The sequence below is a fragment of the Eretmochelys imbricata genome, chromosome 15 (assembly GCF_965152235.1).
Source record: "Eretmochelys imbricata isolate rEreImb1 chromosome 15, rEreImb1.hap1, whole genome shotgun sequence".
Taxonomy (NCBI): Eukaryota; Metazoa; Chordata; order Testudines; family Cheloniidae; genus Eretmochelys; species Eretmochelys imbricata.
In genome coordinates this window covers 26,531,826-26,557,250 of record NC_135586.1, presented here as the reverse complement: position 1 = coordinate 26,557,250, position 25,425 = coordinate 26,531,826, and the positions used below count along the sequence as shown (strand labels likewise).

The 25,425-nt window shown below is 40.9% G+C and overlaps 1 protein-coding gene across 4 annotated transcripts in view; it reads right to left on the bottom strand.

Moving 5' to 3' along the window:
* Window positions 1-23,080, bottom strand: part of LOC144275456 (calcium release-activated calcium channel protein 1) — a 31,958-nt gene extending 8,878 nt beyond the window's left edge. Inside the window, exons 1-3 of one of the 4 annotated variants that reach the window (XM_077834672.1) lie at window positions 22,699-23,080; window positions 5,110-5,169; window positions 1,340-4,926 (exon numbers count right to left, since the gene is read on the bottom strand). In XM_077834672.1, the coding sequence (XP_077690798.1) occupies window positions 4,360-4,926; window positions 5,110-5,169; window positions 22,699-22,812 (741 nt within the window). In that variant the 5' untranslated portion in view covers window positions 22,813-23,080 and the 3' untranslated portion in view covers window positions 1,340-4,359. Of the gene's footprint in view, window positions 1-1,339; window positions 4,927-5,109; window positions 5,170-22,698 lie in introns of those variants that run through there. The other 3 variants (XM_077834673.1, XM_077834674.1, XM_077834675.1) reach the window with 3 other exon arrangements.
* Between the last annotated feature and the right edge of the window lie 2,345 nt (window positions 23,081-25,425).

Here is a 25,425-nt window from a genome sequence, read left to right as displayed (position 1 = left end):
CCATTTAGTTATGGGGAGATGATTTCTTCCCAAAGTGACTACTAGTCTTGATCTAAAAAGGCTGCAGGTTTCATACAAGAAATTCCTTATAATCCTACAGAAGTATTTTCTAGCTCAACTTGAAAGGGAGGAAGGAAATAGCGATCTATTACGATGCCCTGTCACAGCTGAGGAGGATTTCTCCCATCAAAGCCCAAATGAATTGGCTTTTGGTAGGTGAACTAGATATGTAGGGGCTGCCCAGGAGAATAGAATTCTTCCTACATTTCCTATCACCCACAGGCTATAGTAGCAGCCACAGCCCTCCATACTCCCCCAAGTTTTTTGGCCAAAAGATGCTGAAGTTTAGTTGGACTGGTCACACCTTCACCCTCACTCCCACACAGTAAGCTTCTGCTGAGAACAGCTCTGTGAGATGCTGAGGGGAGGAGTATAGTGCCCTTGCCCAGCATCCCTATGGCATGCCTTCCCTGTACAGAGGAATCCCAGTGTTTCCATTAGTCTCACAGCTTTTTGTGTCTGCACAGGGGAGATGGGAAGCTGCATTTCCCTTACATACTCCATAGTAAGCTATAATGAATTTTCAAAAACATGTTTTGAAATACCCAGTCTTCTCAGTAACTATGTATGGTCTCAGTAGAAGCCACCACTCTACTAGAAGTACCTAAAAAGGTTGAGAACGCCTGCCCGAGAACACACATGGTTAGGCTGAAGTCAATGAAGGCATGCTAGGTTACGTTAGATATATTTCCAAATTGGTGCAAGAGATATATGTACCTTCTGCAGAGAACTGCTATGAGGATTCATATGTGTAAAGCACACAAGTGCCATGTCACATCAGAATATCTGAAGCTGATTAATGAAAAAAAAGTCCCTGTTAATCAGTTAGTGTGTGATTAGTTCATCCAATTTACACTGCACTTCTGAATATCAATGAAAATGGGAATGTATTTTTGTTGAGTTCATTCAATTGACTCCCCAAACTCTAATTTAAGTAAGAGCCTCCTTTAAAAAAAACACTGAGTCGAGAACAGTATCAAGGTCAGGTTTAGTCCCAAGAATAAAGCAGTGTTAAAGTGAGGAAAGAGACTGTGACCACATTATTCTCTTTATGCCTATTTGTGGAGTCAGGAAGGGTTTTGTCTGCACCTGGTAGCCCTTGTACCACATTACACTCAAGACTCTGAAAGGTGAATCACTGAACACGTAAGAGGATATCTTCACGAAACTGAGATTATTACTGGCACCGTGTAACTAAATGGAGTAAAATGAGTGACAGTTACAGAACAAGATGTTTGTCAGATGTCTTGGTGACAAGACAAATTATAAGCATATTTTATTTCAATTTTAAATCTAAATATAATATATACAAAACCGTTGTTTAAACTGTTTAAAGTAAATGCTTAATACCATTAGTATAAATTGGAACAGAATAAAATTGAGTGCACTGTACTGTTTAGAGAACAGACTTGACATCATGAGTTCTGGTCTTTATTTGTGCCTCTGCCATGCAGTTAATATGTGATCTTGCACAAGACACATCTTTTGTGACCATTTCCCCAGCTGAAGAATGGGGAAAATACATAAATGAGCTGTGCCTAAAGGCTTAAAGTGCAGTTATGGTCAGAAAAAATGACTAGTAATAGCTCTAATTTAAAAGGAATGCAAACAGTTAAAAAAAATTAATAAGGTGCCCTATTTACCTTGTCCTTTTACAAACCCACATTTTCTATTTTTAAAAGTTTTCCTCTGCTGTTGCTTTGTGAAAGATTCACACAAGAGGGGAAAAGTGACGTATCCAGGAGAAACAATGAAAGCGACCCCCTTCTACACACACCCTTGGGGGGAGGGGAGGAGAATGTATTTATTTATTTTCTATCCTCTTTCATCTATAGCAATTTTGAAGAGTTATAAATAAATTGGAAGGTACAAAGCTTTCAGAAAAGTGAATTTTATTTAAACTTGATAGTGTCCCTTTAAGATATTTGCTCCAGTATGCTTACTTTACCACAGCTTTCTAAAAGTCTACTTTCCCAGGTTAAGTAAGGTATCATTAGATTTATCACTGTCAACAACTCAGTAAAGGATGGGCAACTGGGTTTTTTGCTCCGGCTGGTAAATTTTCAAGACCATTTCAGAATGCCATTTACTAAAGTTTTTACTAATATAATCCCACTAGCACTACAGGAACGAACAGTTGTGGAACCGTGAGCGGAATTCTGAACACGTAAGAGGTGTTCTATTTCAGCTGTTCTATTTCAGCTGCAAAAACACTGGTAATGTCAAAACCAGAGAGAATTTCTCTTTGACTTTCATATCCAGGAGTTTTTGGGGACTGCAACGCAAAGAATGTTTTTGCTTGTGAACAGAGCAAAATAGGAGCAAAAATGTCACTGAGATATAGCCACAGCACTCTGATACAAATTTCAAAGTAATTTTTTAGAATATAAACTGCACTTTGGGTCCAGTCTTCTCAACACATCTTATTGGGAGTAGTGCTTTTGCTAATAAGTCAATTGCATTGATGCAAGTGGGACTACTCATGATAATAAGTACTACCCTCAGGAGTCAGTGTTTGCAAAATTAGGACCTTAATTTGTAAAGCATGTTGAATTCATCTGGTAAAGAGGCCAGGCATAACTGACTTCATTCAACGTAAGCAAAAGCATGCTCAGCTCCACTTGAAGTCAAAGAGGCATAGCTCCGATTAGGCCATGACTGAATTTGTTACCTCCGATCACAAAATTACAGGATTACGTTCTATATTAGCAGCTACGAGCTGAGATCCCAGTTCTGTTCCATGGGATCTGAACATATCACAAACTGGTAGCTTCTGGCTTCAAAGAGATTTTTCACCAACTAACCCACCCATTTCCATCCTTCAGTGAAGGCAGGAGAAACGCTGTCCAAAAGCCACAATTCACTTTTAAATGTATCCAGAGTCACATAAATTCTGAACGAATTGAGGCCAAATCCTATAATCCTTGTCAAGTGAGAGTTTTTGCTTGAGGAAGAACTTAGAATTTGACACAATAGCTTGAGGCTAAAACAGCAGCTTTGTTCAATAAAAGATACAGGTCTTACAATTAAGAAGCAATCCTACTTCTTCAAATAAAAATCAGTTGTTTTCATAAATAAGTTTATGTAGCAATAAGTGGTCTTCCACAGCATTTTGGAAGCAAAAATCATGTGTAATTAAGATTTAATATCTTAGATACAATATTTGAGCAAGCAGAAGATTTTTCCACTGAACAAGATCAAGGCGGAGCGGTTTACTTGGGATTCCCACACAGACAAAGCGCCTTTTATCATTTGTATCTGAGATTTTATTCAAAAATATATTTAATATATAAAAAGTATAAAATATTTGCTACTTTGGTTTGGAACAAAAGCAGTAGCTCTACTGTGGTTTAGTCTCTACCGGTGTATGTTATTGCTAGAGAAAAGCCATTAATAGCAAGTTTTCAACCAAGAAAAAAAAAAATCTGGTGGTAGTTTCTCCATCTATTTTTTTTTAAACGGTTCTTCAATGAAAACAGGCAATTTTATCACTTCGGAGAACATATCTGCTCCCATGAATTTTAAAGCAGGTATTGCTTTTCTCTCTATTTTCTTCCCAAAAGAAGAGCAGACTTAGGGCCTCAGTCCTACAGATAAAAAGAACAGGAGTACTTGTGGCACTCCTGTTCTTTTTGCAGATACAGACTAACACGGCTGCTGCTCTGAAACCAGTCCTACAGATGCACATCACAATAGGACTGATCATGGGTATCTGGTAGCTGCCATGGCAACAGGCCCTATAGAAATTAATACAGTAATAGTTACTTAGCAGAAAACCATGATTGGGAGAGATAGTGGGAAAAGGGAAGGTGGAAAAGCTCTCAATTTTACCTTTCATCAGACTTTTAGAGTTCACAGTTTAGCACTGAAACCAAATGCTAATTACTCCAAGTCCCAAGTAATTTGTATTGTGCCATGCAACATGTATTGGACAAGAAATACTTTCTAGCAAACACCAACATCAAATAGAAAGAAATAAGGCTTCCCTCCCACCACTAACAAATACCAAGGCCTAAAATGTAATTCCTCTTACGCATTGATATATTCACCATTAAAAAGAAACAATTCAGATGATAAGAAGAAGGATGAGAGATGCATGCTCAGTGCAGCCATACCCCAACATCAGTCTCTTCAGATGTCAGTTGTCTAAGATATCATGGTATTTTTTTACTGTTATAAATTAGCACAGAATTTATAAATCTCTCTTTAAAATAAATCAACAGTCCAGCTAGTTCACGCAAGGAGGAGTCAACATAGCAAGGCAGAAGCAAAAAATGGATTTTTAAACTAAATATAGCTTTATACAAAATGGCTGCCAGGAGGTGGCAAGGTGTCGCCTCTGTGGTCCAGCTGATCCTGGAGTCGCGCAAACTCAGCAAGTTCATTCAGTTCTTGAAACTGCCTGTCTGTTTTGTGGCTAACCAGTGACCTATAGAAGTGGACTGCAAATACAATGAAAATCAATCCAAAAGGAACCATAATAGATGTTGAGGCAATAGCTGCTGCTGCTCCTGGGGTGATGGTGGAATTGTTGTCATGGACTGACTCATTAGAAGGTGTCCCTTGTGGAAGAAATTTCACCCAACACAGCAGTACCACTTCTGCAAGGAAGAGCAAAGTCCCAATGACAGTGGAAAACGCCCAGGCGAGCTCAATGTGCCGGTGCATACGCTCATGCGGAGACTCCTTTACAGAGTTGAGATTGTGCACATTACTAACGGCCTCTATATTTGGAAGAATGCAGGTGCTTATCATGAGAGCAAAGAGGTGAATGGCAACAAGCACAGTAGTACAGGCACTGAAAGCTATCAAGAGACCTGGAGGGTAGGCATAATCTCTTTCTAGCTGAACCTCCACCATAGCCACCTGGAAAGGAAGAATAAAGATTTAAAACTGAACTGTATATTTTAATCTATCACTTTACAAACAACAGGTTTAGCATTAACAGATTTAAACATTTCCATTTTTAGATCAATACAATATTTTAATGATATAATTTAATTCTCACTACATCTGGACAATGAAAACAGACTTGGCAATGTCACTTACTGATTGTCGTGCAGTAGCACTATGCTGCAAAGTTTGGGCTCCAAACACTGCAGGGAAGTCCTAATCAGAGAGTGGATAAACATCCGATTTAAAACAAATTCAAAACTGGATTTTTAAAAAACTAAAATAAATTTGAAATTATGACAATTCATAATAAAGCCTAAACTTATTTTAAATTTATTAAAATAATTTGAATGGAATAAGAAAATATTCAGACAGTACATGTTTGCTGCTGAAGTTTTAAAAATAAAAGTTAAACCGCTGAACTGCTGGAAGTCACTGGTTAAGCACCTGGAACTAGGGTTTGTTGAAGTGCTAAAGCAGCTTTTGACAGCAGTAGGGTCTTCTCCTGGTGCAGAGAATATTCTCTTTATTTCATCTCAATAACTAGTTCATTCAAAGTTGAGAAACCAGTTGGGAATTGAAAAAGCAAAAAAGCTTCTTTTCCTCTTCAAATTCATGAACAAAAACAGGAGGTTCAGATTTACTACTTCTAAAAATACTGAAGGACATGGTGACCAGAAACAAACAGATCAATTTGTTAGCTATAGATAATACTTCCTCTAATCAGTTGTTTTAAACGCAATACTGTTTTGATACAAAAAAATAAATTTATATATCCAGCACATTAAGGTTGTTTTTATTTAAGTAACATTTTAAAAATGCACAGACAACATTTTTCATTGAATTCCAATTTCCATCCATGCAGCTTGACACAAGTCAAAAGTGAAAATTTAATGAAGGAAGTAAGAAACTTCATTCATTATTTTACAACAAAACAATGTAAAAAAAATAAGGCTCTGAATAAGTGTTAAGCTATATAATAGCTTAAATTGTGAGAACAGATATAGCATGTCTTCCTGGTTAGCAAGAAATACCAAGAGCTCTCTCAGGTGCACTAGAGCAGCACTTGGCAAACAAGGGGAAGGTGGACCTGTGTAGTTTTAGGCCAACTTTATTTCCCCTGATTCTGGAGTACGTCTGGGGCACAACCAAACTACTGGGGTGGAACCACTCAGGGATGCTCTAACTTGAGGAAGTTTATCACCGATACAAGGATCTGCCCTACTAGCCAGGATCGTCAGGGTGCACCCCAATTTTTCCCTTCTCACTCCCACTCCAGAATATCCCCTACAGCAGCTGGACCAGAAGGGACTGACATTGGACCAATCTAGCACTCCTCTGTTTGGGCAGAATGCCTTAAAGCTGCATCATCATTGGAGTGGCACTTAGGAGTATCCAAGGTTGTGGGGTGAAATCCTGACCCCACTAAATTCAATGCCAGTTTTGCCATTTACCGCAGTGGGGCCAGGATTTCACCCGATCCTAACAAAGTTCTCCCCTGCCTCTGCCACATAAGGCAGAAATAGCTCAATGTTCCTTTAAATGTAAATTGAGATGTTTCCATTCATATTATATGACCATCAGGTGAAGTCTTCTATTAGATTTATCATCCCTGCTAGGCCATCTAAACTATTCCCTTATCCAATGCAGAAATGCCCCTCACAAGAGAGGAAACTTTAAAAGTAACTCTTTCAGAGGATTCTTTTAAGCATTTACAGTTGCTTAGAGACTTTAATCCTGCCATTTCTCTTGAAAAACAAATACTTTATCATGATAAATTTGGCTCTGAGACAGAGCAGTTGCTTTTGAGTAAAGCAGAAATACAAGAACATTTCAGCAAGCAACATTTGGTCTCCTTTATCAGAGGGCTTCATTCATTCATCAGCATGTGTTTAAATGAGAAACAAATGAGTAGTAAACTTATGAGGGTACATACATGTATGTAATCATCAGGGCTAAATTAATACACACTGAGATACTAGTTCTCTCATATTAAGAGTCACTGAAATAATTGGAACTAGTGTCTCCTATCAGTTCAATCCAAATATTGTCTCACCATGTCCCATTAGTGATTTAGACAAAAAAGATCTGTACTGAGTACTGTATAAATTAAATGAATCAGTCTTATTCACATAATAAAAAAGCCTTCAAACTGTGGAGTACTATGAACACAGCAAGCAATGCGAACAAAAAGAACGAGAACTGGAAAGAAAAAAAATGGAGCCATAACAAGTAGCAACAGACACTCAATTTGTCACTTTCCCTTAGCTGTATCAAACTATGTCTAATTAGATTTCCTGTTCATTACATTTGTATTGAGATGTCTGAGGACACAAATCAACTGGAAAGGATCACTGGATGCATTTGCCAACTTATGCTTTTACACAAACAGCTACAACATGCATTCAAGGCCTGTGATCAATAGCTAGTTTCACATATTACAATATACCCTTGACAGGATAAATGTACAGACCTTGTGATTTAGTTTATTACTAGGTTATAAAAGTTTTTAAAATGTGGTTTCTCAACTGTGAGAAGTTTCACATTTTAGAGACATGCGTGGAAGAGAACGATTCAAGACATACCATGACTGGCCACATACACAATATTTATTTTATCCCAGACTACGAAGCAAGCTTTGATCTAGAGCAACTTTTTCAAACATCAGAGCACAAGTTATAACTGGTTATTTGTGGAGCTCAGATCTATGGAATAGGCAAAAAGCTTTAACTGGACCCAGGTTAGACAGGAGTCAGTCTAAAACACACACAGACACAGATCATTATATGCAGCCTGTTCACTGCTGGTGCACCCTTTTCCTGTTCCAATGAATGTAATGGAATGCTGGGGCATACTAGGCATGTTCAGCAGCAAAGTAGATGTATTCTACCTACAGCATTTATATTCACTAAGCAGTGAAGAGTTTCATTTTCATGCACATTAATTTATCTTCTCTCCATTACTTTACTGGTGCTTGTCTTGAAATTTGACAGCTTAGCTGTCAACTCTATTTTAGCCTCAAGAACATTCCATAATTTAAAGACAGCTCAGATATTCTATGCTAATATTTAAAGGAAGATTAATATGACCAAAACAGACTCCAAGTAAGCTTCATCAAATGGATAAGGATGATAAAGACTCCAAGCCTTTTAAAAAATCATGGTTGAAGAATCAAGTATTTAATTGCCCCTTCTAGTGTAAAGGAAGTCTCATGCTTCAGCTAGTCAGTTTCCATGAGATGCGGATTAAAAACATTTAATTTCAGAAGGAGGCAGGAATATTTGGAATTCCAACATGCCCTCTGTTCTTGGGCAGCTGATCTCTCCCTCTAGAACTATTTAGGGTGCTCACATGAGCACACCACACAGAGCTGCCTTAATATCAAAAATGAGGGATGCAAAACAAATACTCTTCCTCTTGTTGATTTAGGGTAAGTTTATCCTGGGCTGCAGAGAGTTGGGGAACCATGTTTAAGATGCAGTGCTCAAACACTGTTTCCAGTTTGGCATTGCCCATATTCACCAGCAAAACAAAACCTTGTAAGAAACTGGTTTAGCTGAAACAACATTCAAACAGTCCTTTAACTTTGTCCCTGACCCAGCAAAAATGGTGCATCAGGTGGCAATAAAAAAGCTGAAGAAAAGAGGGGCATTAGATTTATAGACAGTCCACAAAGCTGTTACTGTGTTGGATGATCATGTTATAAAACTGTTTATTTTTTGCCAAAGTGGCTGGCACCAAACTGGATGCTACTAACCATGTCAAAGAACCAGGATATGTCTTGTAATCTGATTTAAACAGGTTAAACCTTGGTTCCATCCACCCAAGCAAAGTTTCAGTTTTTAAATTGGTTGGGTTGCTTTTATAGCATGGCTGCTTAATATGGTAAATTTTGTTGTGGAGACAGGCAGTTATAACAAGAGGTCAGTCAGAATCCAGTGCAAGAGCAGGAAGGGTGTAGCTTCCTCCAGCTCACAGTAAGTGTACCATGTGATTACTGCGAGCAAACTTGAGACTGTTCTCTTATATAGAGGAATTACTGCTAGTGTCAATACATTTTAAAAAACTGTCCCAAGTGTCAGCCTTTTGGATTACATGAATTTAATGGATAGCAAGGACACCACTACGTGTGGCACTAATTAGCCCCATTTTTGGCTCTCTCAGTAGAGACCAATGAATGAACCAACCACATAGTGCCATGATTCCTGTTACCAGTTCCTGACATTTCCTTCAGGCCTGGAACCAGCTGGGTAGATACAAACTATATCAGATACTGGAACAGGAAAAAATTAACTTGGAGCCAAGATGAGTAATAGGAGGGCTGTCGGGGAGAACTCTGCTCCCTCTGAAAGGGGCTGTGGGCAGATACCATTTGCCAATGTGCAAGATTACTAAAGCCGAAAGGACCCAATTTTGTTCAAGAGATGAAGACCTGAAAAACCAAATTCAGCATTGATGTTTGAAAGGTAACAGCCTTCCTTCCCGTGAGCATGCAAGGTCTAGTTAAAAGCAAGAAATACCACACACACACACACAAACAGCTGCTCCCCTGATACCCACCCAATATTTCATGGGCTAGGAGTGCTCCAAAAAGGGAGCTGTGCGATTTGCCCTGTAGCTGAGAGCCTTAGCTCAGTCAACAGCAAACTGTTCCTGAGTAAGGATCACCAGTGATGGTCTCCAAAAGGGGAAAAGGGGTTTTTGTCCAATCTTTCCCCTAGACAGAAGGGCTGATGGAACTTAGAGAGGGTAATTTGGGAAGGGAACGGGCAACATGGGAAACAGAATGGAGTAAGACTAGAGAGACTCTCCATGGTTTCAGAAACAGAAAGGACCTCATGAGACTGAGAAGAAAGGAAGAGAAAATAATGTTGATGTATGTTGATTTGGCTAGAGGTATTGTTAAGCAAAAAGGAAGTTTACTGTGTGAAGTTACATTTTTAAGCAATGTGGTAAAACTAGATATAAGCATCAAATGCTGACAAGCAGGAAGCAAGAGAATACTTCCTCCCTGCCTTTCCCTTTTACTAACTCTGAAAAGTAAATAGATGCTTCAAGCCCATTTCAAAATGAATTTTTGCAGATCCTTTTACTAATGTGCATTTAGGGCTTGTCCAAAGCCCATTGAAGTCAATGGAACTACAACCCAAGGACAAAATTAAATGAGTTCCACACAGTTGGAGTTGGGATTTTTCAAGAGTCTGAAGTGTTAGGCACCCAAATCTTATTAAAATTCAGTGAGATTTGGGAACTTTACCTTCAGCTCTTTTGAAACTCCTCAGTTGAATACTTAAAGATTTCACACAGGAAGGGAGGCTAAACCATGTTTCTGTCTTGGCTAATCTTGACTGCTAGCAAAACTGTACACACTAAACAACTTTCCCCTCTAGAAGAAGTTGTATTCTCACCCTAATTACAGTTTAACAGCTTTGAATGATTCCAAGTAATTTCCTTGTGGACCATGCAGCATTATACATTACCACACAGTTTGGCACAGAGAGGCCTAACTAGCAGCTTCTGCTACAAATACTGCATACTGTTGAGTGCTATTGGACAGAAATTACATTATTTGTGCATCTGACAATATCATCACACCACCAACTGGCAAGGGGGAAACAGCGATGCGCTAATGAACCCATTCCCACCAGCAACAATAAATAAATAAATAAATAAACAAACAAACACTCCAGTTTATAAGGAGCAGTGATCAATCACTTGGACAACTGCAAAGGAAGCTTGCTTATGGTATGTGTCTACAGCAGTTTGGGAGAAGTAACTTTCCTGGCATGTCATTTTGTCAGTTTCACAAGAGTAGCAGCATATGAATTAGTGTTGTGCTTCAAGTTTCAGCACTGTTGTTATGTTTTACAAGCCAAAGGACTGTAAACTTAACATTTTTACTATTAGGGATGGATTTGTTTTCACTAATTTTGAACCCAAATATAGTGGGGGCCAGAAGTCTGACTAATGTTTTTGGATGCATGTTTGAGGAAAGGCTTGAATAAAGAGAAAAAATCCTGTGAGAGAAAGAATAATATGGAGCATAGATTGGACAGAGTGAGAAAGAAGCATACTAATGGACAAACTGAAGCCTTGCGCACACACCATATAAAAGCCATCCACTGGGAATGAGGGAGTCCTATTGCTAATCAGAGACACTCCCTTAGATTTAAAAAAAGTAAACTCTCCTTGGGGAAAATAAAGAAATCAGTTCTAGGTATAGGGGGCAAAGGTTCAAGTCAGTGAACTCTACTGCCAGCACTCCCCTGCCTGTGGGATTCAGTTGTTAAGAGCATCCCGATATAGCAGAAAGGCTTCAACAAAGGGCCTGGGGGCGAGAACCTGATTTTTGCTGTCATTTATATTAACAAGAGAGCAGTAAATATTATTTCCAGAGGGTTTTGACTGAGTCATAGTTTTGGATCCTGTCCACAATCACTGGTCCCCACTTTCTATAGAAAGCAGAAAAGAAAGAAACTCCCCCTGCTAACTCAAGTGTATCTGTATTATTTAGAGAGGACCCCTTTTCCCCACCCCCAAAAAGAGGGACTCCTATTTTTGGTAGCCAGGAGTTTATGCTGTGGTATGACATAGTAACAAATGGCCACTTGTGTTCCCTCTCCCACAGTTAACATCAAATACTAGCATTAAAGTGTAATTAAAAGACTGGTTTCAGAGTAACAGCCGTGTTAGTCTGTATTCGCAAAAAGAAAAGGAGTACTTGTATATAATAAGTATATAATAAGATCTTCTAAACTTTCCACAGTATGCATCCGATGAAGTGAGCTGTAGCTCACGAAAGCTTATGCTCAAATAAATTGGTTAGTCTCTAAGGTGCCACAAGTACTCCTTTTCTAATTAAAAGACTGTCTCCTTGAGTTTAACATGACAGGTGCTGTCTGCATGGAGCACAGAGACAGCTTTGCAACTACACCACCACCACCCAAGACCACATTAGATTTCAGCTGGCTACAAAAATCAAAAGCTGTGTTGTGTTCTTCACCCACCCAACTTCTCCTATGGTTGCTATCACCTACACACAGCCATTTCTCCAGAAAGAGTTGGACTGCACTCCTCAAGTTTACAGTCAAGTTGCAGTGGATCCCATAATGCGAAAATGGTGATGGTGAAGTGGTCATGGGTGCAGAATCTGATTTCCAAGTGATTTCCAGATTTTCCACTGGCCCAGACTAGATCTCACATAACAATTGCTGTCACTAGCATTCCCATCTATGATTCAACCGAGAGTGATGGAGCAGAAGGGTAAGGAGCCAATGGAGCTATTAAACTAAATGACTCATTACTAGATTTCCTATATTTAAACTCTGCAACTTTCAATAGTTTAGGGAAAAACTGGATTAGGCTATTAAGATCGAAATCTCACATTTCTCCCCCCCATGAAGCTAGTAACATTACTAATTTCTTATAATATGGAAAGTCCCTCCTACAGATCTAATGTCAGCCTCTAAGTGGGATATTACTTGAGGCACTAATCGCTACATTAATAAAACTGAATGTAGAATTGTCAATGCAAGTGCAACCCAACAAATAAGACTGCTCTCATCTCCCCCCTCCTTTCCCAGTCTTCTTCTGCCGTTCTTTGTGATCTCTTTCTGCCTATTATACATGTTCAAGCAAGAAGTAGATTAAGGTGCACATTTTTAAAGGATATTTAAGTGTTGCTGCACTCAGCACCACAATGCCTAACTGATTTAGGAGACTATCATTTTCAAAAAAGGATTTAGGAATGTAGGAGCTCAGATACAATTGAATCCTAAAACCTCTGGAAAAGAGACTTAAAAATTGCTCTAGTCAGTGCTGGAACACCTAATATCTTTACAAATTTCCATTCCAAATTCCAACTTTCAGCACCCAGCTATTTCACGTCTAGGGCTGCAAACAAAAAAAAGTTTACAAAAATATTGTATATAGGATTTCCCCCCACCCCTGCCAGTTTTCATGTTCAAGGACAGCTGTACTGATTCTATCTCTATCAGTCTTCATGACTGTGCTACTCATTCTCATGGAGAGAAACACTTAAAACAGAAAAAAATGATGATTAAAAAAAAAAAAAAAAAAAAAAGACTGAGCCAGTCTTCCTGACTAGTATCTATACCATTCAGTGAGACTTATTGTAAGGAGCTCATACAAAGCCTCCTGACAGTACAGGGAAGCCAAGGGACATAAGCATGTTCATTAGAAATTGAAAGGATAACCAGTCAGAGTCCCCTGAATCCATTACTAATTACTTTAAAACACAAGAAACAATACACTGAAATAGATCATTTATTCATCTAGCCTAGAATCCTGTCTTCAAGAGGTTTATTACTACATCAAGTTTGAGGATAGCAGAAATCTTTAATACTTGATAGTGGCACTGTTAGTAGAGAACTAATACACAGGGATTATTAAACCCCATTTTGTTTGGTAGTCTTGGCCACAAAATTAAACACAACTATAATTAGATTAGATACATCTTGAAAAGGTAGCATAAATTAATCAATTTTGTTCTGTAGATAAACTGTGCAAGGGGGGGCCAGGTTGTTTCTTGCCCTTTGCATATGAGAGAGAGAGTGAGAGTGAGAGTGTGTGTTGCATCCCCACCCCAACAATGGCTAAACACCACCCTTTGCAGCATCCAAATTCTGGGCCTGCTCTAAATTATGACAGTCTTGAATGGCCATCTAGACACTGTTCTATGGTCCAGAATAGCTGGAACACAGAGCACTCCATCCACCTCCCATTCCTCAGCCCATTACGTCCCTAGGCCAGGGCTGTGCAAAAGGGCAACACATGGTTGCTCTGCCAACCCTATGCCAGCAGAAGAGCCATTTTATATAAGGGATATTCCCAAGGGTTGTGTTCTGCCCTCTTAACGCTGGAGCAGTGTAAGTGGACTGTAGAAGGGGGGACAGAATTAATTCCACAGTATATTACTACAACTCACTGAAATACAGCAGTTGAGGATTATTTTATTAATAAAATGAGAGAAGTATACTTAAAACTAACAATTACCTCTTAATAAGAGCTTATTGTAAAGAAAGGCTTTAGAATTAGCTTGTAATCTTTATGGGTCATGGACAATGTCTTCCTATGTGTTCATACAGCACCTATAGCAGTGGGGCCAGGATCCTGATAGAGCATTTTGATAATACACCTTTGTTGGGTGACGTCAGAGTTATAAACAAAAACTCTGATGGAGTATTCAGAAAGATATATTTGCCACACTTCAGAGGCAAGAGCGGATGTTTCTCTTGCAGCACTCTGTATTTGGAAGCTTGTATACTAGTCAGCTAGATGACAATACAGCCACAGTTTGTACAACTGGATCCATCTAAGAGGGTCAATGACTTTGTCCAGTAAGGAATGTCCTTCAGTATAAAGAACCACATAAATCTTCCTGTTACAATAATTTAAATTCACAATTTATGCTAAGGTAGCTTTACAGAACCTAACAGACATTCATGTTGTTTTTTATTTCAACAACTGTTTGGATTTAACGAATTCCCCCATAGTATGTGCAACTCAAATACCATCACATTATACCAGTGCATGATCACCTGACAACGAAACAATTTAAGATGTGATATTCGATCAGCCTATTTTTATTGTCCAAGCAGAGTGAAATGTAAGACTTAAACAAACCATGTAAGTGAAGGGTCAGATTAAAGTTTCTTTCAGTTTAAATATACTAAAGAATAGTAACACCAGCATCAGATTATTGTTTTTAATATTTACATACTTTTAACCTGACTGTGTCTTTAATGAACAGCCTTCTTCGTTTTGGAACAACAACAAAATGCAATGTTGACCGTTACTATGTAGCAGTAACACTCTCCAGCATCCACAATAAAAAGCTGAGCTAGAATGACCTGTTACATTGGAAACGCAGTACATGGTAACATATTTGACAAAGATGAAGAAAGTTAACCGTGAAAATTCTCAGGATTTTTAAGAGGAAATTAGAAACAATGCAGAGAGATTAAACAGTTCTTAAAAACAAATTTAACTAAGTGGCTGATATACATATAAACCATGTGGCACATTACAATTCCTAGGTATAGCAGTACCATTATCCTTCTTACCTATCTCTGGCTCAAGCATCCCTCCTACAGCAATACCTGACTCTTAGTTTTGGCTCTAGCAGCCAGATAGGTGTGCAGAACTCTCCTACATCCAGGGATTTGGAGCGGAGCCCGTGGAGCAGCTCTGGAGCAGTGGAGCTGCAGGTTTTTGGCTGGAGCTGGAGCGGAGCCGGAGCACAGCTCCAAAGCCCTGCCTACATCCAGTTAAACCACCACAGGTTGCTAAGTGACTAAAAGTAAAAATATATATTTAATTTTGTCTAATCAGATTTAGTAATCCTTTCCCATCTGAAGGGCCTTCAATTTGAAGTAGTGTCACATCCAAGCTCATACCCATCTAAGCTGAGTCAGAACACCAACCCCTTGGCAGCCCTGATTAGACTACTACTTGCACTTGTAATATATCTTTAACTCAAGGATCTCAAAGCACTTTAGAAAAAATAATCCTCACAATACCCTGTGAGGTAGCTATTATGGCATTTTACAAGTGAGAAACTGATACACAGATATTAGCTGTCTTGATTTAGTTCACATAAGTCAAATGCACAAAATACTAGTTAACGTTCCTTTCCATTGTTGTATCATAGTAACAGCAGAATGCAGCAGAACAGACACAGACTAGCTTAAAATTCAGTCCCTAAAGCCCGTTCTGAACTTGAGAATTTTACTTAAAAAAAAAAAAAATCCCATTGATACAACTGTTGGAATGCTGGTATTAGAAGATATGCTGCTTTAGCATCCCTGCTGCTAGATACCCTGCTTCTAAATACCACTCAAAGCAAATCTAATTGACATTGTATTTTAAATGCCAGCAAACTGCCTACACTAAGGCTCCTAATACTGCCAACACAAATGGAGGTGAAAAACAGTATAAACAATGATGGGTAATTTTTGCAAAATTTCTCTAGTGCGGACAAGGTCAGAACCTAACAGGTTCTCTGTTAGACCAGTCAATGTAATTAACTGCTTGGTTACTCTTGCTCTTTTTAAGGACCCTGTGCAGACACTGCAACTTACAACCTAACTCACCACTTCCAGCAACCTGGGGCTTTGCTCATTTGTTGGCTCTGCAAATCATAATGCTGCCCCAACTGCAAGTCTCCAAGCCCCAAAGACTTCCTCTTAAAAATCTGTATGTCACAGATCCACTTGAGTGTCCCCTCTTGGCCCACACACCAGACCATTGTGAGGTGACCCAGCTGCTGAATCCTGTGTTTTAAGACTCCAGCATCTGAAAGGAGCCCAGGCACTGTCCCTATTTTAGGGCCTCTGGGCACATTCTCAGCGTGCAGATTTTTAATCTAGTCCTCACAACTGAGAGTTCAGACCGTGCAGCCCCCTGTCCCTGGAACCAGTGCTGGCCCATTAGACTCACCCCCATAGCTTAAACGCACCCTCACCCAGAACTCTATAAGAGAGAGCATTTTGGTTTACCTCTTCAAGGGCACACGTGATAGATGTAAGTGCTTGACATACACACAGACTTTGTACATGATTCTGAACCACCACTGCTCTATTTAATAGCACAAGAAACACAGATCTCCATAAAAATAATAAGCTCTGTATTCATGTCCCTGCCTCAGTTTCCTCATCACTGCAGGGCACTCTTTGGAAGAGATCAGCATTGCCTGGTGCCAGCTGAGCTCCTTCTGTTTGCAGTGCATGGCTTGGGTTCTGAAACATGGAGTCTTTATGCCCCCAGCTTGCCTTCTCTGATCTTGTCTGATCCATCCCCTGCCTATCTATGAATCTCTCTGCACCTTCCCCCAGTAAATCCTTTTATATCCTCCTGCTCTGTTGCCTTCATCTTTGTCCTGCTTGGAGAATTTCCATTCTCTCCACTGCTGCGGACAAGAGAAGAGAAACCCATTGTCCCAAGATGCCTCACCCTGAATAGATGGTTGCTGCATTCTGATGATACACCACTGTACCTGGATGCAATGGTGGATACACACAGACAGGCATTCATGATACAGCAATTTTTATAACTTCATATCAACCAGAATTCATAAATTGTAAATAGGTTCCCCAAGTCATCAGACTGGTACTGGGCACTGTGTGACAAGGGATGCTAGACTAGCTAAATCCTTAGGCCTACTTCAGTGATGCAGTTACTAAATTACAGTCTGCAAATATCAGAACCGAGTGTACATTTCTCTCAAATGAGTACACACATTACAGGTCAGGACAGGTAACATCAACACAGAATGATGTTAATATAAAAAAGGCTTTCAGCAACCATCACTGCAGATACATGGAATTTGAAACCTGACTTGAGCATTTGCAAATTTTCATTTGTATATACGTAATTGACCCTCGAACTACATTTACATTAGTACACACTCCATTTGATTAAACACATCCCAATTAATCAGGCTAGCTGTTTTATTAAAATTTATTCCTGGGTGCCAGTTTGCCATTCATTATCATCAATCTAATAGTTGCTACTTGACCACACATGTATGAATTTAGCATAGTGAACATACAGTCAGTTAGTGCTAAAGAATTAAGGTATGTTTAGCAAAGTAGTGTGGTCCAGTGTATAAGGCATGGGAATGAGAGTCAGAAGACCCAAATTCTATTCTTGACTCCTCCTACTGATTCACTGTGTAACTTTGGGCATGTCATTTAGCCTCTCTGTGCCCATTTCCCTCCACTCCAAAAGTGGAGGTAATTATACTTAACTGCTTTTTAAAAAAAAACACAGATCCATGGTTAAAAAGTGCTTTAGGGGTGTAACAGTCTAATGCTGGAGGCCGAATTGTCTCTGCACTTATACCTGTGCAATCTTACTGGAGCTAGTGGGGTTGCATGGACGTAAATGAAAGCAAAGTTTAGCCCCTACACTTTAGCCTGGGAAAAGCGAACCACAGCCACAGGGAGCTGCGGGGGGCTGTGCCTGCGGACAGGCAACAAAAACAAAATGTCTCACAGTCCGCCAGCGGATTACCCTGATGGGCTGCGTGCCGAAGAGTGCTGACCCCTGGATTAGAAGATTAAATGCAGTGAGAAGCATTTGTATTTCTCTCTCTCCCCCCTTTCTTTTTAAAGTGGCCTTTTCTCTTAATAGGGAGATTAGGGTGTCCCAATTAGAGGACTACTCTATGGGATTGTTTACATGGTGGGGTTATGTGCTTTGCAGGGGTGTGATATCTAAATCATGCTAAATTGTTATGCATTAATTGGTCCACATAGACCTGGCTGGTGTGCACTAAAGGTTCCCTAGTACACTTCAACATTGTATTTTTTCAAACAGCACTATGTTAAAATGCACCAGCAGGGTCTACATGGATCTATCAGCATGCAACACTGTAGTACGCTTTAAAAATCATACACTCGTAGAGGCACATTATGTCATGATATAAACAAACCCTGTAGCAGCAAAGCAATGGAGTCAAAGGTTGATTCCCAATGGCAACTTACTAGATTTTGAGAGGGGCAACTTCCCAAAAGTTAAAATGCAATGGCTATTCAGATTCAACATTTCCCACTACTGAGTAACTGGACTCTGCTAATTCACAAGTGAGTTTGCCCTAGAGTTTCAGAGTTACCACTGATACTAGTTACTATGGTAACTAAAACCAGTAGTCTGCAACTCCAGGACATCATACACTGTCAAAGAAGTCATTGTCAGAGAAGGAATGAGACTTAAGGCCATCACCCCTTTATATCCAAGAGTCACTTTTAGTAGTCCATATTGTATATAATTACATTCACTCCATATAGTTAACTTAATACAGCAATTAATGGATAAAAGTAGAACTGTGCTAGTGAGCTAATGATGAAAACAAGTAGTATTGGTGTTAATTAACACAGATTTTCTTTCAGCTCTAAAAAAAGTCATTTAATCTGCAATATTAAATCCTTTAAATTTTAACAACATACAAACTAGAAGACAATAGAAAGTAAAGCTCTTTTTCTCATTATCACCTACCACTTTTAAAATAAAATATGGATGCAGGAAATTGCCACGATAAACTACTCGGTCTCATCAGAATGGGTGTTTAGTAGAATACACTGCAGTGTAATTGTGCTTAACTACCAGCCTGATGCATGGTACTCAATGGAGAACTAACTGCTATTCTGAGCACAGTTGCCTGTCAGTCAAATGGATGCCTGTCTACCAATGCCACTAAAGAGTTGCATTCTGTTTTTAGCCATTGAAGTATGACAGTGACATTTATTTGACCGTCAGGAGGTTGTTTTACAGTAGTCACTTTGTTCTGTTTTGATATCAAATTTGAGTTATGTTATTATTTGAAATAAAAGCAATTTCATGGTTTACAATCTAATATAGTACTCATGTCAAAGGCAGATGGTCTGCCCTTTTCTCAGCAGTGTTGGAAAATGCAACACACTTCTAAATACAGGGTTTTAGAGGTCTGGTTCCTACACCAATTAAGGATAGCTGAAGGTTTCCAGCCCAAAAGAACACATTCTAATTAAAAAAAAAAAAAAGGCACTGAAAGTGAGAATGCTGTTTCAAAACTGTGTGCTGAAGAAAAATTAAAGAAGACATTTCTAAAAATATACACAGAAAACCTCCACAATTAAACAACTTTTGCAGCGTTAAAAATGGTTTGTAATGGAGTCCAGCAGGCCACAGAAATCTCCCGTGTTACCGAGGAGCTCATCCCCAGAACTTTTGAGGGTCAGGATTTTTTATTACATATATAAAATGCATGCATACACCTCAGAAGAGAAAAAAAATATTGATGATATAGATTCTTACATAAGAACAACCATACTGGGTCAGACCAAAGGTCCATCTAGCCCCACATCCTGTCATCCGAGAGTGGCCAATACCAGGTGCCCCAGAGGGAATGAACAGAACAGATAATCATCAAGTGATCCATCCCCTGTCGCCCATTCCCAGTTTTTGGCAAACAGAGGCTAGGGACACCATCCCTGTCCATCCTGGCTAATAGCCACTGATGGACCTATCCTCCATGAATTTATCTAGTTCTTTTTTGAACCTGGTTATAGTCTTGGCCATCACAACATCCTCTGGCAAGATGTTCCACAAGTCGTGTGAAAAAAAAACTCATTTTGTTTGTTTTAAACCTGCTGCATATTAATTTCATTTGGTGACCTCTAGTTCTTGTTTTATGAGAAGGAGTAAATAACTCTTCCTTATTTACTTTCTCCACACCAGTCATGATTTTATAGACCTGTATCATCTCTTTTCCAGGCTGAAAAGTCCCAGTCTTATTAACCTCTCCTCATATGGAAGCTGTTCCATACCCCTAATAATTTCTTACTATTTAAAAAGCCATGGTTTTCCTAAAAATAAGATTCAGGAGTACAACTGGAAACCCGTATGACCAGCATAATGGGCAGTTAAAGGGACAGTCAAATTTAGTTCTAGTCAGGTTTTTATTATTTAGGAAGTAGACTTAGACACTACATCTGCCCTTGAGTCTCACAGTGTGCGTGTTTTAAATATTTTTCTATTCCCTGTAGCTATGTGAAAGAACCACACAATCAGTGAAACTGACTGAGGAAGCAGCAAAATTGATTATACACAAAATTCTATCAAATGGCTGAAAATGAACATAGAGAAAGAGATAGTCTCTTTCAGTTTTAACAACCTTAGGCATTACATGTAACAGTGGTGAAAATACTGGATACAGAAGTACTATTTTTACACTGAAGTTTTCCTTTATAATGAAATAAGATAAAGCAAATGCGGTTGTGTTTCTTATTTGAGAGCCGTGAAGTAGGTATTAGGGCTATTTAACAGATTTAAAAATCATTTAGCAGTTTTTCCACTTCTTGAATGACAGCACTCTAATACTATCCAGTGAATCCAAATGAATTTAAAACCACACAGAGGAAATGGGCTCTAGCAAAAACATCAAAAATAGAAAGATTCTGGTACAATTTGCTGTGTGCGGTAAGACTTTTGCACTAGCTCAGAACCCCCATGAAATCAACAGGAATCCACATGGGGCACAGCAATCCATGCAACAAATTAGAGGATGGGAGACTTACTGTACATGATTGTAGGAGAAGATGCCTATAAGCTGGACCTAAAGATACATGATCTTCAAGCCTCCAAGGACTTACTCATGCTCTTAAGTTTATGCACATTAGTAGTCCTGAAACAGTGGTATAGTCAATGGGACTACTCACATGTGTAAAGTTAAGAACATGTGTAAGTCCAAAGGATTGGGGCCTTAAGCTTTAGGTGTAGACTAGGCCTAGGTCAACCCTAGCTACACTGCTTAGTTGATCTAAACCCCAGCACAGACATCCTAGGTTGACAGAAGAGTTATTCTAAGGACCTACCTACCAGCTCTTGAGGGGGTGGATTTACTACACAGCAATGGAAAAGAACCTTTCCATTGTGGTAATAAGTGTCAATGCTACAGCAGTGTAGCTGAAGTACTGCAGCTGTGCAGACACAGCCTAAGTTAAGTACAGTGATGATGCATTGTCCAAGAGCCTGATTCTGTACTCAGCACTGTGCCCTTAACTGCCACTGCCAACAACAGGAGTAGAAGTTGTTTATATAATTTCAGGGCCATAACCTGATAATGAAGAGCAGTGGTAAAGCAATTAATACTAACATTGCATGTGAAAATGAACAAGGTGGCATTAAAAAAAAGCCAGTTCAAAGCATGTATGTAAATAACTCATTTTTCTTCAAAAATCAGCCTGAAAAAATGCAGGCAAGATTTTGTGGAGAAATTGTTTATGGAAAACTGCTTTATTTTTGTAAGATACAAGATATGTTCAATGTTGTCCCAGTCTACAATATGCAGAATCCCAAGTTTACAGTGAAGTGGAATGGAAGTCCTGAATTATTTCAATGCACTGGAACACATGGATTATATTCTGGTTATAATGAACCCATTCTGGGAGAAGCTACTGTACCTGGAAATAATATACTCCAGAGATGTGCTCACTTTTGGATCAATGGCAAGGAAGACAAAGCAGTCAGTAAGCCAACCAGCAGAATAATAAAACCCAGGAGCAAAATAATTACACATTTTGGACAGTGTTAGTAAACCAAAGATGGAAGAAAGTAGGTTATGGAAGAAGCCAGTGTATAAATCACAAAATAAAAAATGGTGATATGCAACATTTGCTGTGCAAATCCTTCTAGACCGTTTGAATCATCCTCCAAACCACCTCCTGCTTCATGAACAAAAGACTAAATTCTTCCCCCTCCAGCTTAACTTCAGCCAGGGAGCGAGCCACAGGCTGGTGCTGACAGTTCAGGGTTCAATTCTCCCAAACTCATTGGAGGTGGAAGCACCTGAGCCAAGACGTCCCATTTAAATGGGGGACCAGACACCCAGCCAGTGATTTATCTGGGGAATGCGAGGAGAACGCGATGGGGACCGGGTCCGCAGAGAGGGCGAGGCAGACACATCACACGTCGTCCAGGAACAAGTAAACGGCGCATCCTAATAGATTTAGCTCCTGATAACACAAAGGGCGGGCACAGGCGGTATTTACGGTACAGAGGGGAATATAAACCCACTGGGGGCACCAGAGCCAAGAGTTAGCTGGCCGCCCTGCAGGGTACGGTACGCTGGGCCGACTCAGCGGCACTGCTGTCCCCCGGGTTACCTGTAACCTGCCCCCGCTCCCCCAGAAGAGCGCGGCGGCCGGCGCCTGCCCAGCAGGCGGGAAGGAGGGGAGCGCTCACCATCGCGAACCCCGAGAGCAATGCGGAGGTGCGGCTGGAGGCTTTCAGCTTGGCCCGGCTCAGGTAGAGCTTCCGCCAGGACAGTGCCTGCATCGAGTGCTCGTTCAGGCTCATGGTCTCCGGCCGCGGCGGCTCGCAGCGGAGCGGGGGAGGAGAGGAGTGAAGAGAGGGCGCCTGGCCCGGCTGCTAATCCCGAGGCGCCGCCTCCTCCTCTTGCTGCTGCTGCTACTTCCTTCCTTTCCTTCCGGCTGCAGAGATAGGCCAGCAGCTGCACCTAGCACCCCCCGGCCCCAGCTCCGCTCCGACCCCTGCCGCAGCTCCGCGAGCCCACGCGCCAGCCGCTGCCCTGCCTCGCCTCACTGGGCGCCGCGCACACGCCTCGATGGCGTAGCCCCGACTCCTAACCCTTCCTGCCGGATGCGGGCTGCCCCGCCCTCCGCGTGAGGGGAGCGGCGCGGCGCGGCGCCGGGCGATGTAGGTCCTACTAGTTCCCTTCCCACTCCCAGGGGCCGGGCCTTGCGGCTAAGTCAGCGCCGACTGAGGGGCTGGTCCTCCCCTGTCCCCCTTCCAGTCAGGCTAGCGCCTCTATTATTCCCTCCCTCCCTCTCGGGGTAGCCTGGGCTGGAGCCCCTGCCCGTCAGTCCCCCACGGCCTCCCTCCTTCTCCTCACGGTAACCTGGGCTGGAGCCCCTCGCTCCCTCCCTACCCAGCCCAAGGAAGTTTGTTTATGTGTGTGTGTGTGTGTGTGTGTGTGTCACTGACTTTGGGTTCCTTGGTTTGTCTGAAAGTCAGGTTCAAGATATTTTAAGTTGAACAGGGCTGCTGCTCACCTGTCTCTCCATCATCTTCAAGTGGAGTTTTGAGAGCTCTGGGAGAAAAAAAAAAAGTCAGGCTTAAAGTGGCTCAAGTTGGGCATCCAGTCAGTAGCCGCTTGTGAAAGTGTCAGAGGGGTAGCCATGTTAGTCGGGATCTGTAAAAGTGGCAGAGTCCTGTGGCACCTTATAGACTAACAGACGTAATGGAATATAAGCTTTCGGGGGTGAATACCCGCTTTGTCGGAAAGTGGTGGCCCTAGAGCTGCAGAGATGAGCTTGGCAGGGGAATTAGGTGGGTTGTCCTTGTCCTCTGATTTATTTATGGCTTATTTTGTTTACTACCGAGTGCTTAAATGACCCTAAGGTTATGTCTATACTGCACACCCCTGGCAGCAGCATATAGGCTATGGGGAGCGTACACGATGCAGTGAAGAGCAAACTGTCTACTTTGGTATGCCTACACTGCAGTTAAAAACCCATAGCTGGCCTGTGCCAGCTGACTGAGGCTTGCTGGGCTCAGGCTCAGGGGCTGTTTAATTGAAGTGTAGAGGTTCAGGGCTCCCCAAGCCTGGGCTTTGGGACCCTCTAACCTCACAGGCAATGTTCCCTCTAATTTTCAACAGGCCATGTGCGCAAAAAATTTCTTCTGTGCTGCTGCCAAAGCAAAAAAAAAAAAAAAAAGCCAGAGTGCGTGCAGTGTTTTGCCGTCTGCGTGGGGTTTAATATCTATGCGCGTGCGGACAGCTTAGAGGTGACAGTGCTCACAGGGTCCTAGAGACTGGGCTTCAGCCCAGTCCAAATGTCTACTTCAAAATTAAACAGCCCCTTATCCTGAGCCAGTTGGCAGCAGCCAGCCACAATTTTAATTGCAGTGTAGACACACCTACTGTGGTGTGTAGCTACAGATGGCAGTGGCAAGCTTCTGGAGCCTTTCCTCAACCACTCCCCAGTGCATTTCCCTGCAGTGGGGAAAGATTCCAGCAGCAGGATACAACTCTGCTAAACACAGCAGTGTAATGGGGGAGGTACTGCTTAAGGGTGTAGAGAGCCACGTAGAGTATATGCCAACAAGGTTTAGGCCTGTCTTTAAGTAGTGCTTCACTGTCTACACTGCTATTTATATCAGTGCGGGGGGGGGCATGTGTAGTGTCTGTATGCTACACAGTGCAGTAAGATTTGTGCAACGTAGATGTACCATAAATCTTCATTACGTCACTCTTTTACATTCCCTATTCTAGACTTACTGGGTCAAATTAATCCCCTCATTAAACATCCAGATATTTTCCTCACTTTCAAATCCAATCTGGCACTGCAGACTGGGGACAAGGGGTTGCAAATTCTAATATTCCAGCACAGGCAGTTGAACTCAACTGCCAAATTCCAACTGCCATGGAACCTTCTGATCCCAACATTCCAAGCACTGGCAGTTGAAGTCCAACCACCAGGCCACCTTCCTTTCACTGTATTTTATAACCTTCTGGTAAAATATATTATTTTTACATTTATAGCAATGCATAATCTCCTTCCTTAGAAGTTTTTAAGGTCAGGCTTGACAAAGCCCTGGCTGGGATGATTTAATTGGGGATCGGTCCTGCTTTGAGCAGGGGGTTGGACTAGATGACCTCCTGAAGTCCCTTCCAACCCTGACATTCTATGATTCTAAGATGTAACCACCTGAATCCTAACCCATGCTTCCACTTAAAATTAATGTAACACCTAAGTACCCTTTGGGAAATTTTCTGTGCCCTACAGTTGGTAGCAGATAAGTCAGAATCAGTAAGTACTGTAGTGCAGCAGACAATAAATGTTGATGTTGAGATTTTCCACTTCTCACATTTGTCAACTGAACAGGTATGTCTGTCCCCACCCCTTCTTTGAGTCTCTTTTATAAAAGCTATCCTCACCAGAATTT